Below are 15,314 nucleotides of genomic sequence, written 5' to 3' on the forward strand. Positions count from 1 at the left end.
CAGCAGCACCCAGATACTTAGCTGTTTTATAGCATCATTATTCAAATTAGCAGTGGAAACAACCTAAGATATCCATAACTGTTTTGATAGGTGGTGTTATCTACACAGTACTCTGTTATTGGACAATGAAAAGAAATAAAGCTTTAGATCATACTACAACCTTGGAAAATGCTAAGTGAAAGATGCTGACTACAAAGGATCACATGCAGAATGCTTCTCTTTATATGAAATTTTATATATCTTTATGAAATTATATATAATATATTCATACATACATAGACAGAGACAGACAGACAGAAAGTAGATATTTAGTTTCCCAGCACTGATTGATTACAGAGCTTGGAAGCAGCACATATACAAGGTGTAGAATTTGTTTTAGGGAAAGGAAAAGTTCTCAGACTGATTTTTAATATAGAAATATTTTTTCAAAAAAACAAAAAACAAAAATAGTGCTAAAGCTTAAATGCTTTGTAATTACATTCATAAAAATGTAAATTCCTTCCAATAAAGTCTATCAAATGTTGCCACTATAGTCATTAAAATAGCATGAAAATTTCAAAAAAAAAAAGAATTTTTTTCATCCATCATCTATCTTAGCTATCTATCTATCTATCTATCTATCTATCTATCTATCTATTTATCTATGTCTACAAACACACCTATATACATAAACAGTTACCAAAGCTTAGTCTGTACAAGAGCAAACTGTCACAGGTTTGGAAAGCCATCTATTTTAAGTATTTCAATTAATTACATGAACTAATTTACTGATAATATTGTTTATATTGCCTTAAAATCTGCACTCTAATATGTATTTCAAATCCTCATTTTAAATGTTTTAAAGATGAAGAAATTTTGAATTCACACTAATAAGACCCCTTCTAGTTTCTAAAAGTAAATTAAGATCAGTAATAGAAAATATGTATGAGAATAACAATATTCGGCAAGAAATGTACTCACTACCTTACATGTGTAACTGTGGCCCCTCTGTACATCACCTTGACAAAAAAAATTAAATTAAAAAAAAGAATGATTTGTAATGACCTCTGAGAAGGTCATTAATGTTTTATGAGTTGTAGTAGCAATGTTTTTATATGTGGATTTGTCTACAGTCCCATCAAATATGTATACTAATGAACTCTTCTCTAGTAAACACTAACCTTGAAAATATCTTATAAATGGTCAGCTGTGTGTCTGCTCTTATTTAGCTACTCTCTACCCAGCAACTTAGTTTTCTCTTACTAAGTTTTATCAAGTTTTTCTGCACCTTTATGACAGTCATTAATGCTGAACCCTATAGGGTTTAGCATCTGCCCTCTTGAAACTTTTTCCTTTCTTCTTTGAATCATAAACACAGTGGCAAGTGTTTCATTTCACCCTACATTTACTTCTCAGAGGTGTGTTTGTTTTTATTTTATGGGCAATTTTCCCAAGCATTTTTTTGCTCAGGGCTAGTGCTCTATCGCTTGAGCCACAGCTCCACTATAATGGGGAGTGTATTTTAGTTCTGCAAGATGAAAAGCTCTAGAGACATGTTGCATAACAAGGTACATGTAGTTAACACCATTGAACTATATACACATGAATGTTAAGATGTTCATTGTATGTGTTTCCTATCATGAGAAAGAATGACCAGATTTGATGGAAGGATAAACTTTTCCAGTAACTTTCTTGATTCTTACAATTCCTTACTGTGGGCAATCTTGGACTCTTAACTTGATAAAATATTTCTGGGAATTATTTTACACCATAAGTAAACTGTCTTAACTATATTCCTCTTATATAAATCAATCATAAAAATAAGTTGGAAAGTAAGCAAAATATTGTTATAACATCACTAATTTTTGCTTGTAAAAGTTAAAACAAACTTCTTATTGTATGGAACTACCTCTGTAAATATTAATGTATACAATGAAATAAAATTCATTCATTGAGCAGAAAATGTAGCTCCACATTTTCCAGCATAATTGAGTATCATTAAATTAGGCATAATATCTAAGAGAATGTATGATATGATCCTCTTAATTAAAATATATTTAAATATTATAAATTTCTAAGAGTTTAGCATATGTGTAGATATATTGTGAATATATAACAAAATATTCTAAATGATACATATGCATAATGTAGCATGTGAAAATGTTATATTCATTGGTACACATTTTTATGAGAATGTGAAATGTTAAAGGGTATTCGTATGCATATTTAGCTCTGTGCATATACTGTTACCATTTTAGCTATTAATATTTTGTTCCTTTTTCCGTATCTCTGTGCTCAGTTTTCTCCATAATCATTTTTTATTTAAAATTTTTATGAGTGATATGTAAAACATGGAATAACTTATGATGTATAATTTATAATTTATGATTTATTAGATAAAATAAAGAAGAGGTTTCCCTGGGGAAATAAATTGACTTTGGGCATTTTGTTTGAAATGACCCTGAAAAAGGTAAAGTTTATAGGAGCAAGAGATAGTCTAGAAAAATGAAGATCAGAAATTTGTCAAGTCAAAGTTACAAATTTGAAAAGAAGTTGTCCTATAAGAACATATAGAAGAAAAGCTATGGACATTATTTTCAGGAAAATGTAAACATATTCAGTGATTTGCATGTAGAGTTGAGAGTTTTTCTGGATGTTGCTTTCAAGAATCCCATCTTGAAAAGTTATCTGGACATAGTGAACCAAGTTTAAAAATTCTTGTTAAATTTCACTTATCTAATTTTATGCCCAGAGAAACTGAAGCCTACAGAGATCAAATTTTTAGTTGCTTGAGGTCAGTTTGTTTTAGTTAAGAACTAGAATAAGATCCATGTCTTCTGGTTGTCAGTCAAATATTATAATACCAAATAAAGACATTTTGGCCTTGAGAGAATAGATGTTCTTTCTTTTAATTTAAAAGTAAAACATAACATTGGAAAAAAAAAATCATGAAACTTACGGCAACCTCTAAGAAGTAACTTTCAAAGTTCCTATTTTCATTCCCAACCAGACCGAAAGGAAAACCTAGTAATCAAAACTTGGCCAGTAGCATGTTTATATTTATTCAGTTGTGTGAATTCATTTACATTTGTAGCTTAGCTTTGATAAACCTTGTGATAGCATTGATAAACCTGTCTCTAGCCCGTAAACTTAAATGGCTTCTACACAGGGCCATTCACTCTTTGATTTTGGTTTCATCTTGGGGGATCCCATTTAGCCAATTGAATCTATTTTTTACTGTAAAGATACTGTACAGAGGGGTTACAGTTACATGAGTAAGGCAATGAGTCCGTTTCCTATCATGCATCTTGTCTGTGGGTTGGCACTAGCTGAAAAAGACAATGTGGTTGAACTCCTCCCTTGCTTTCTGTGGCCTCTCCTAGGAGCAAGCTTCCTGGGTGTGCCAGTGTGATGACAGCATGGTTCAGAGACTCGAGACAGATTTCAAAATGACCCTTCAGCAGCAGAGCACGCTGGAGCAGTGGGCCGCGTGGCTGGACAACGTGATGATGCAAGCACTGAAGCCCTACGAAGGAAGGCCCAGCTTCCCCAAAGCTGCCCGGCAGTTCTTGCTAAAATGGTCTTTCTACAGGTATTCCCCTCACCCTCGCACGCACGCACGTGCGTGTGTGTGTGTGTGCGCGCGTGTGAGCATGCACGTGAGCCCACGTGAGCTTTAGGACCAAGAAGTGAGTGAGTTCAGAATTTGTGGAACCCCAGTTGTAACTCTCTCCGGCCATCTTAAAGATTCCAGCCTTGTATGAATGAATCAGGACTCTTTGGGAAAGCAACTCTCTGCTAGCAAAGAAAAAATTCTCTTGCTTGAACCCCCAGAAGTCTTCCAATGAGCATTTCTCGGGTTCTAGTGTAGATAGTGTGTTCAGAAGCCTGCAGCAAAGAGATACAGTCCTTCCTTTTGTTCAGGCCTTGCTGAGGCTTCTCTGTAAGATGTTAATATTGTTCTTTTGTTCTCTTCTGCATTGATCCTCAGAGCTGGTCCCCGGACCAGTAGCGTCACTGTCACTTGGACATATGTTACAAATGCAAATTGTTAGGCTCCTCCCCAACTGTACCTAAAGCAGACTCTATGAAGGAAGACTTGGCAATCTGTTTTTAAATCCTCTGGGTTATTCTGATGCATCCCCAGAGGCAGCTAGTTAATTTCTTCATTTGGTCAGGTTACAATTGTTTTCAAACATGCTGCAAATCAGATATCAGAATTAATACTCCAACATTAAGCGGCACTTAGAATGTACTTAAGACCCACTGAATAAAAATGGTTAGAGGAATGCCTGTAATCAAGATTAGGAATTTGAAGTTTGGTTTCCTAAAGAGAAAAGAAAAAAAAGACGACAACACAAACTCTTCCCAGTGATTCTGATGCATGGCCAATAATCTAGTAGACAGCAGCATAGCTTATTAACAATATGAATCACTTTTTGACTAAAATTCTATAGATAGAAATTTATATTTTTATAAGCATAGAAGCAACCCAGAAGGGAAAAGGTTTTCTGATTATGTGACATATGATAGAAAATATTAGGATGAGCTCTAGAGTAAAGTTCTTCTACAAGGATTGAAAGAGCATTTTTATGACCTGTGTTGGGGAACATATATATACATATATATATATATATGTATATATATATATGTGTGTATGTATTATATATATATATATATGTATATATATATATACAGGATGAAATTATTTCATTAGATAAGTTAGATAAGTTATGTTTTTTTTGCCCTGACATTTGTTCTCATAAGAGTTTATGAATTTACTTCTTCAGATAAAGCTAGCTCCTCTGACACGAGCCTAATGGCTGTATCTACATAAGCAGTATAGGCAGCCCCTTATTTAGATCCGATGTAGTCGCAAGTCGTACACTAATTTGTTGAAAGTAATTACCATAAGATAATGCCTCTAGCTGACTGTGGATAATACTCCACATTGGTGGTGAGTCTTTGGACTCAGTTATGAGGAAGGTTAGTCTCTCGGTAAATATAATAAAAGCACTCTTGCTCAACTGATTTGGCCCAAATTCTCATTTTTTTTAAACTGAAGTACTGGTGTCAATTCCATTGTCTATTTTGAGTTAACAATTAAATTATCCCAAGTTCTCAAAACAGCTTTCTGTTATATAGCCAAGCATTAAAAAACAGTGGTTAAAAGCCTGGCACTTCTTTAGTAGTGTTTCACTTCTGTTTCTCTTCTGTTTTCCTCTCATCTGTTTTATACCTTTAGCTCATGAGATTTGAGAAATGCCTTATTAAGATGCTGACTCTGTGGCCCACTAGTGCTTCGGTGAAGTCAGTGCCAGGTTTGGGTCTGGGTGTTCGTGAGAGACAAGTTGACAAGAAATGTTACATTTTCCCTCACTTTAAGGGGGAGAGTTAAAAAGCATTATCACAATATTTTCAAAGGAGATCCTGTGCTAATACGATTCAAAATTCTAATCTGGGAATATTTCCTAAGAGGATTCCTGATACTTTATTTGCTCAGAAGCCAATACTTTAGTCATCAAAATTTTTCCCAGAAAAAATAATATAAACAATGTATGCACCCCATGAATGACAGATGAAAGAAAAATAATGCTACTTGTCTTCTCTAAAACTTATGACCCAAGGCAAAATCCATCCATCCTCTGCAGCAGAAAAAAAACAAGCAGGTTTTCTTTTTTTTCCTTCCCTTTCTATTGTTTTCTGTGGTGCCTTTATTTCTTCCTGTGAGACTTTCTTGCCCTATATTTAGTTGAGATGATTTCAAAAATACAGACCCTGAAGCCTTCACAGAGATCGGTTGCAGGTATCCTGAAAAGAGAGAAAATTACCTACTTGTATTTCTTGTTCTCTGCAGATGTACAAACCCAGTAGATCATCACTTGCCTGCCCTCTGTCCTCCCTGAGTTGGAGATAATTGCCTTGTGATTATTAGACACTATTATAGTTATTATTTTCATTTCAAAAAGACTTGAAGGCATACAGTTGAGGGCCACAGAGGAAAGGTACTTTCAAAACAGATGCATACCTCCTGCTGGTAGGCCAAGTCAATAGCTTAGAAATGTAAGTCCCTGTACTCTCCAAAGTGTTATTTATTGAGGCATAAGAACAGATTGAGTAATGGAAGCTATGTTCACAAATATCAGAAAAATAGGACTTGAGTACTTTCAAAATTTCTGGCATTTTAAATGCCAAAATTTGTAAATTTGTAAATGTCATTGTAAATATGGCAGTTACAGATACGGCTCTTTCATATTCTGAAAATAGATAGCTAATCTCTAATTTCTGAAAATCTGTGTACATATTTATGTGCACAGAACTGTAGGGGTAAAGTGGCAGAGAATCATGCGCTAAGAAGCTGTTGATAGATTGCTGAAAATGCAGTCTGTTTACAGTGCACCAAATGGAGTTCTCTTCTTCCTTAACCTTGCTTTGAATGCTAACATTCAAAGGTTAAGAGGAATGGTCCAGGGAGAGGGGGAACGGGAAAATCAATCACTACTTTCTTGAGATAAAATAGGGAAGTTATATGGGCCTTTTTCAGCTGCTTGAGTGTTTTAGGTAACAGTGGAGAACATTCCCTCAGGCTACCACAAAGGTTACCTAAACATTACTTCTGTTTTGTAGTGCTGCTGTTTAATCCCAGTCTTGTATATGCTAGGTGAGTACTCTGCCACTAAGCTACCTCTCCATCCTCAAATAGTCCTTTTATTTTATAAAGGACAGAGTTCATGAGTGGGGATATATATAGCTCATTGGTAGAGCACTTGTCTAGTATGCTAGTATCTTATTTTGATCTCAGCACTATAAAGAAGTTAAAAACTTAATGAGATTCATTGTTTTCCTATCCTAACTTTAAATAGGACATGGGGCAGTATCTACAACAGGGCAGTATCTAAGCCTTTTAATGTTCATAGTGAATACTCCTTTTAATAAGTTTTTTATTGTGAAAATACTGTATAGAGGGGTTACAGTTACATGAGTAAAGTAATGAGTACTTTTCTTATCAAGCATTGGTGCCTCCTCCTTTGTTTTTCCCTACCATCCCTTCCCTCCCATCTCCACAACTACACTCCCCCCAACACCCCTCCACCTTCCCCCCTGCCCGCCCTCTCCTCCCCCCCCCCAAATTGTAAAGTTTGTTTTCAACCTAGTGTCTTGTACATTTCATTGTTACAGTGGGTCAACCCGTATCCCTATTTAAACATTTTGTTTTTTCCCTTCCCCTCCCCAAATTATACTGGCAAAAAATACAGCGAAAACAGGTTATACCATGGGGGAGGAACATACAAAGCAACAAAAAAAAAAATCACATGGTTTTTAACCAGCTATACTCATTGCTCAGAGTTTACATGAGGGTCTCAAGTCTGGTCTCTCCTCTTCACTGGGGAAGAGTATGCAGAGATAAGCTGAGAATCATGTGTTAGGGCATGTATTGTAATTTCCACACCAAGAATTATAAAGGGTAAACATTCAAAGGCACCTGTCATCCACTATCAAATAATTAATGCTTATAACTGATTTTAGAAAGAGTTGAGTTCATGGTAACTTAGCAACATGAAAATGAGTGGAGTTTAAATCTGCAACATAGCTAAACAGGAGTCTAATGTGGACAATACGTTTCCAATTAAATTGTTAACTATTATTGAGTACTGTCATGTAGGGCAGAGATCCAACACAGAGAGACTGAAGTATAGCTATAACTCTGATAATACAATTCAAATGATTCTTTTTTAAAGACTACTATAATAATTTCATGTCAGGATTATTGGATCTTCAAAAACTAGACAATATGATTGAAAGCCAGATTTAATTTTTTTTCCAGTGGTATAACCTGAACACCTAAACTAGCTACTAATAGGTGGCATATACTGAACACAAAGGTAGATACCCTGAACAAAAGGATGAATCACATCCCAGGTGGGAAGAAGTAGGTAAAACACGTTTGCATTACACTACTGAGAATACACAATTGAAAACTTATTATTTCTGAAATTTTCATTTAACATTTTCAGAGTACAGTGGACCACAGATAACCAAGAAAACCAAAATCTAAATGAGTTAAAGGAAATGGAATATAGTTTTATTTGACCCTCAAGCTAAGCTTTAAGCCTTAAAAAAAAAACATAATGTAATCATAATCAGGAATGTATAATGGCAACCAGGCTTATGACATCAAATTTGTGGATTTCCTTTTTTATTTAATTCTTTACCGTTTTTGTAAATAGATCCTCAAAAATGAGAGGTCCTCTGACTAATATATAGTAATCTGTACTCTTCATCTCTTAAACAGAATAGAGACAACTTGTACTCTGTATGTTATAATTATTTATATTGAGTCATCTTCTGTTCATAAGTTAATTTCACATTCTTGAGCTCATCTTATTCTAAACATACATTAGATAAGACTAAAATCATTGATTTCCTTTTTTTTTTTTTTTGGCCAGTCCTGGGGCTTGAACTTAAGGCCTAGGCTCTGTCCCTGAGGCTGTCTGTGCTCAAGGCTAGCATTCTATGATTTGAGCAATAGTGCCACTTCCAGCCTTTTCTGAGTAGATTATTGCTGATGAGTCTCTCCAACTTTCCTGCCTGGGCTGGCTTCAAACTGCAGTCCTCAGATCTCAACCTCATGAGTAGCTAGGATTACAGGTGTGAGCCACCAGTGCCCAGCTTGATTTCATATTTTTTAAGAAAATATGTAAGTCAAGGAAATTATTTATTTGAGATTAGCAATCAGTTACCAAAAAGCCAGTGCCAGAGTCCATGGCTTTTCTATTTCATATATATGGATGATTTGTCATTTCCAGAGTTGAGTTACAGTATTTGAGTATTTGTACATAGAATCTAAAGTATTTAAAAAAAATAATAAAACTACAGTCTTAAATTTTTCCATTTTTTGGGTAGTTTACAATTGTACATTGCAAAACAAGGATTAAGAATATCCGGCTATATATTTATGAGTTTTTTCTTCATGTTGAATATGTAATGACAGTATCGTTAGCATCATCATCATCATCATCTTTGGAAAATGGTCATTCCATGATATTGATGAGAAAATACATAATACATACACAAGCATGCATATATTATTTTTACTACTGATATTAAAAAGGTTTGTAATACATGAATAAGGTTAATAATCTGCACATCTTTAATAAGGCCAAGACTTTTTTTTATTGATTTCTACTTTGAATATAATAGAGTTGTTAGCAACTATTATTATTTTTATATTTGGATATTATACAAATTAAATATTCACATTTTTATGGGATAATTTCTTAATTGCGCTTATAATATCTGCTTCTGATGGAAAATCACCTTAATGTAAATGAAAATGGGTAAGAAACTAGAATCAATAAATTTGTCTTCCTTTCTGTGAATACTCATCTGTATTCTAGATAGCTGCCTTTCAGAACTCTGTGTGCTTTGTCTAGCATAAATACATACTTTTCCAAAGTGTATGCTAATGGCCTTCGTCATTTAGAAATTATAGGTTGTTAACTATCATGAATAAGATTTACATTTTTAGTTGCTTTTTTATTACACTGGTGATATGTTTTCAACCTTTCAAAATGGTCAATTCTGATCTATTCATGAGTTTAATACAACAGCAAATCTACCTATGTTAACATAATAGTCTTTCCTCTGGAAGACCTATCCGGTTTAAGTTTCACTCTCACGCGATTACTTCTTTACTACCCTGTTTACATGTGTTGAGCCAATGGCTTTCCGTAATATTGAAAAACCTATACTACTACTACTTCGACTTCCAGTGTAACTTCTTTTGAGGAAAAACAGGTTCTCACTAATATTGGCTGTATATGTCTTTTCTCTTGAAACAGCTCAATGGTTATTCGAGACTTAACCTTGCGCAGTGCTGCTAGCTTTGGCTCCTTCCACCTGATCCGTCTGCTCTATGATGAATACATGTTCTACTTAGTAGAACATCGTGTTGCTCAAGCAACAGGAGAGACACCCATAGCCGTCATGGGTGAGGTAAGAGAAAATGAAAGAGCTATGACCCACTGGGTTTTAAAAAAGAACCTGATTTATACTTCATTAAAAGTGATTGATTGGGCTGGGAGGCTGGCTCAAGGGTAGAGTGCTTGCCTCACATGCATGAGGCCCTGGGTTCGATTCCTCAGCACCATATAAGCAGAAAAAGCCAGAAGTGGCTTGTGGCTCAAGTGGTAGGGCACTAGCCCTGAGCTGAATTGCTGAGGGACAGCACCCAGGCCCAGAGTTCATCCCCCACGACCGACCAAAAAAAAAAAAAAGTGATTGATTGAAGCAATGATTTCTAACCAAGTGAGCCTAACCCAAGAGAGGCTTTGAAACCATTGCAAGATTTATGTTTTTGGAATCCAGAATTATAGATTATATCATGTAAAATGTATGGAATGCTTCATTCAGTGTCTGAACATCTATGTGCAAGCAGAGCTTGAGAACCACTGGATTTAAAGCAAGAATTTAAAGAACCTGAGTAGTGGGGAATAAGAAAGATCAATTCTTCTAATAAGCTTAATATCTATAACAAAATTTAAATATGCATATTGAACACTATTCCCCAGACATCAAAAATAAAGTAAATGGTTAATTTTTAGGATGATGATGATGGTGATATGATGATGATGATAACAGTGACAAATGACATTTTTTTAGACATTGTCTAAAACTTTAGACATTACTGTATCTAAAATTATCTGGACTTTTCTACAATGTCTAAATAATAATCAAAACACTTTATCCTCAACAAGTACCAAAACATAAGTCTCTGAAACTAAAACAAATGAGAATGGATTAAGGCAATGAGGAATATATGCAAATACTAGAATGGCTTAGCATTGGGTCATTTTCTTATATTTGGTTGGGTGTACTTTATAGTTTACCGAACTAAACCAGGTCTGACCTACATCACAATTTACCCCCAAAGTAGTGACAATGACATGTTCATTTTTAAGCTATGTAAAGGTGCTTATTGAATTTTTTTTAGTGAAGACAAATATTATTGGGTATTTGTATCAGTTTAAGAAACACAATAAATGTATAAAATGTCATAACACTTTAAAGACTTTGACTAACTATGCTGGTGAAAATAAATGCATGTCAAACATATTTAGGATTCCAGTTGAAATATTCTATTTCTTAAAATCTCTGGCTGTTAATCGATATACATCTTTATACAATGCTCTCAAATGGTTGTTTAAACGATGCCAGATGGCTATATGTGAGATTAACCAAGAATCCCTGTAGCTTTAGGTGGAATTTCATGCGAGTAAAACAATCTGGATTTTCCTTAGGTTTGACTTCCCGTTATTACTTCTTTCTCTGGTTGTATAAATGTCTTCTTAGAAAAATGCCTTGGTGACATATAAGATTTCTCAACTCTGGATTCAAGAATACTAAATTGACTTGCCTTGTACATTTTACATATTTGCCATCCACATTGTGTCTTCAGGGTCTGCTTTACTAGAATGATCAGGACGATGGCAACAGTGATGGTTAATACTAGCACATGGCTAATCTTGATGCTTAGTTTTTGCTTTCTTTGTATTGCTGGGCAACAAAGGCAGGGTCCATGAGCTATCACACAGCAGGAAGGCCTGTCTCCTGCACTCCTACTGACAACACCAAGAAATCCCATGAACTATATGGCCAATACTGTCAATTACTTTTTTTTCATTCTTTTTTTCAACTCCGTGAAAATACATAAATGTCAAATTATCAAATGAGGCAAAGTTAGCTTAATAAAATTTAACTTAAAAAACTGACATAAAATACCTTCTGTAAGATCAAAGATCTAAGCATACTATATCTTCGATTTGTAATTTGCTCATTGTATTCTTACCCAGCGGGTAGGAAAAGTTTCTGAGCTCTCTTTGCTCTTCCATTATTCAATACCAGTCCTTGTGAATAGTTTGGATTAGCTAATTTCCTAGAATTGATCTCATATCTCTTAGCTATCATAAACCTGTTGCCCTTGATTGTATTTTATTTAAAATTTCTTGATTTGGGAAAAATAAAGATACTCCAGAAAAGAAGCTATTTTCTCATGTTTCTCTCACATGTTAGATACTAATTTTACTCTTTTCTTAATACCCATTGGTGTTCCAAACTCCAGGTCCAGAGTGCCTGGGTTCACAGTGGGAGTAGCATCAGGCCAAAGGCAATTAAAATCCATACCACTCGCCATTACCCTCACTCTCAACAAGTGGTTTTGTTGTTGTTGTTTTTTAATTATCAGTAATAACAACCTCAAGAAAAAGTTGTCAGTTGTGACAGCTCATAATACCTTAGATTAAACTTAATCTTTCTATGCAGCTTCTTAGCAGACATTCTAGATGCCTGAGCATCATCTTTGTATGTTTTTAACCAATTACTTTTATCTTATTTTTACATCCTTAATAGTGTAGTCAGTATCACCTCATGTAAAAGCAAATATTATTGTGTTATACTTTACTTAAAACTACTCCGAGGCTTCCTTTTCTGTTAAGGAAGAAAAAAATCTTCCTTTGGTATACGAGGGCTATCTCTCTATTCAAACTGTTCCTCCTCATGCCCCTTCTGTGGCAAACCCAGAAGCCTTTCCTCCCTTCCTGTTCACCAAGATTATCCTAAATTTTTCTTTTTACCTAGAACCTTCCCATCATCTCCCCTTGCTTATCATAATTCCTACTTTATGTCTTAAATCTCACTTGCTCAGGAAGTCTCAGGCTACGTTAAGTAGTCCTTGTCTCCCTGATTTGTATTTCTACTTTGTGTCCTAGAATTTATACAGTACTAATTACATGGTTCTCAATGTGATTTCTGTAACTGACAAATACTTGGAAATAATAGAGAACTTTGAGTTGAAAGAAGGGAATTTTCCTTCTAATTCTGTTGTTTATTTATAATGACAAGGGAACAAATCATGTCCTCTGTGTTGATCCCTGGAGTTCTCTTCTCCAGTTAATATGTATTTAACAATGTATTCTCTTCTCCAGTTATGTATTTAACAAATATTTTTTATGTAGGTAAGATGGGCCAAACACTGTAATGATTTTAATATGGTAATAAACAAAACAAACCTTTGACCCTGCTTTCAAGAAGTTTATATTTTAATGGCATAACTACAAACACTAAAATAAAAAATATTAAGGGATATAGAGATACGAAAAACAAGGTGCAGGGAAAAGATATTTGAGGTGAGAAATATAAGACAAAAGGAATTGACTCTAAAAAGACAGAGTCTAGAAGAAAGCTGTGGAGACTACCAAAGGCAGAAAGAAATGTTCACAAAAGTAATAACCCGAGAAAGGAGAAAGCATTTGCAATTCAGTTTTCACTAGAAATAACATCACCGTAAGTTTTCTTGTGAAATGTTAAACTAACACTATATTAATACTTCCTGGAACGTTATTTAAGGCATTTGTAGTTTTGAAGGGGCAGATATTTTCCCCCCTAAATGATAGAGGACAGAATTTATTTACTGTTAGAATTTATGAAATTTTTCAAATTTTATTTAAATATTTTAAATGTGCCTATAGGCATTCTGGCAATGGTGAAAATTTAAGAGTAAGAATAAAATAAACAAGTTGCATCTGTTTGCACACCTGTTAAGAATTTTTATATCATAGTCATTCTGTCCACGAAAAATAGAGCAGAAAAATTTCTTTTTATTTGAAGTTTTATGGCTGTTTTGGATCTGTTTGGAAGTCTATGAGATGTATGCTTTATTTTCTAATGTTTAGGTCATTAATATATTCACTGAACCTAGAAAATTTTGGTTGATTCATAAAATATTTTTCATGACAAGCATTTCTATATTTAATATTTTGTATATTTAACGTAATGATACATTGTAAATATTAAATTGTATACTCATAAATATCAGAATAACAAGTATAAATTTTTATTATACTTATACTCATTTAATATCATATATAAACCATTTCTATGGCCAACTTTTCAAATAGAAGCCAGAGGATACTGTTTTAAGTTGTGAATAGAAATATAAAACAATATTTCAGTAGTATTTTAGGGAAATATTTTCAAATGTGTACAATTTGCCATCCAAAGGCAAATGTCTTAAGTTCATCAAAGTTGATGTATACAAAATAAGGGAAAAAAATACCTAGAGCAATATTAACTCAACAGGCAAGCTTTTCAACAAAAGTTTACTGGAAGCACATGATTGATTCATACAAATAAACATGGATGCTTAAAGTAAAATCAATCCAGAATAAAGCATTGACTGAGTTTGATTACAGTACAACTACAGAAAATTCCAAAAATGTATTTATAGAACAATAGGCTTATTTTGAGGAATATTTTTTAAAGAATAGATTGTATTTTAAATTGGTAATTTGCAAAAAAAAAAAAAAAAAAAAAATCTAGAAATCTTAGCATAGCAGTGGTACCTGCCTGTAATCCCAGCATTCGGGAGGCTGAAGGAGGAGACTCTGGAGTAGTAAAGCAGCCAGGCTTACATGGCAATACCCTATCTCAAAATCAAGTAACAGAACACTACCTTAGAACAGTAGGAGCTCAGAAAAGTGTAGAGACTAGTTGTCAAATGTTAGTTGTTAGTTTTACTGGGGACCTTTTGGAATCACGCCACCAGGCCTAAAATTTATATTGTTATTTATAGTGAAACTTATTAGTATTTATTAATGTTCTCCTTACTAAGGTCAGACCTTGTTACAATCATCATGCTGTGTTTTACATTCTCAATGAAGATTGGCCACAGCCTTGCTAAAGATAAATGAGTATGCCCTTTTAACCAGTGAGGAAATGTAGTTGAAAGCAGCCCCAAATCAAAACTAGCAAATGACAAAACTAAATTTACTAGGTAGGCCTGTTTCACTCCAGAACCAAAAAGACCATCCAAATTGAAATTTCTTCTTTTTTTTTTTTTAAGTTATTTGTATCCAGTTTCAGGACACAGATTGTGCATTTTATCAACTTACATTTATCTGAAATATAAAATTCTTCTAAACACATACACATCATACACACACACGTTTGCACACTCATTCTCACACAATGATAAAGAAATCCGATTTTTGACATTATTCTAGTCCAAAGCTTTCTTCCCCTGCTTTTGAGGTTGTTCATAGCTCTTCATAGTCTAATACCCTGCCTCCTGCCCCCTTCTACTTTTGTTAGTAGATATTTAGCATATCCAAATGAAATATTAGTTTGAGCAAATTGCAAAAGTCAAATCTGCCAGAAAACAAATTCTACCCTTTTCAGCTCTTTCATAACAACCCAGAAAGCAAAAAAAAAAAAAAAAAAAAAAAAAAATAGAATTGGCACCTTGACTTCAGCTGTAAATCTATTCCTTTACATTAGCA

The 15,314-nt window shown here is 34.1% G+C and overlaps 1 protein-coding gene across 1 annotated transcript in view; it reads left to right on the forward strand.

Moving 5' to 3' along the window:
- Window positions 1-15,314, forward strand: part of Rfx3 (regulatory factor X3) — a 227,444-nt gene that overhangs the window by 199,516 nt on the left and 12,614 nt on the right. The window contains exons 14-15 of the mRNA XM_042699413.1: window positions 3,363-3,571; window positions 9,822-9,975. Of these exons, the coding sequence (XP_042555347.1) occupies window positions 3,363-3,571; window positions 9,822-9,975 (363 nt within the window). The remainder of the gene's footprint in view (window positions 1-3,362; window positions 3,572-9,821; window positions 9,976-15,314) is intronic.

This window comes from Dipodomys spectabilis, unplaced genomic scaffold (genome assembly GCF_019054845.1).
Source record: "Dipodomys spectabilis isolate Male_0828 unplaced genomic scaffold, ASM1905484v1 ptg000241l, whole genome shotgun sequence".
In the NCBI taxonomy this organism is placed as follows: Eukaryota; Metazoa; Chordata; class Mammalia; order Rodentia; family Heteromyidae; genus Dipodomys; species Dipodomys spectabilis.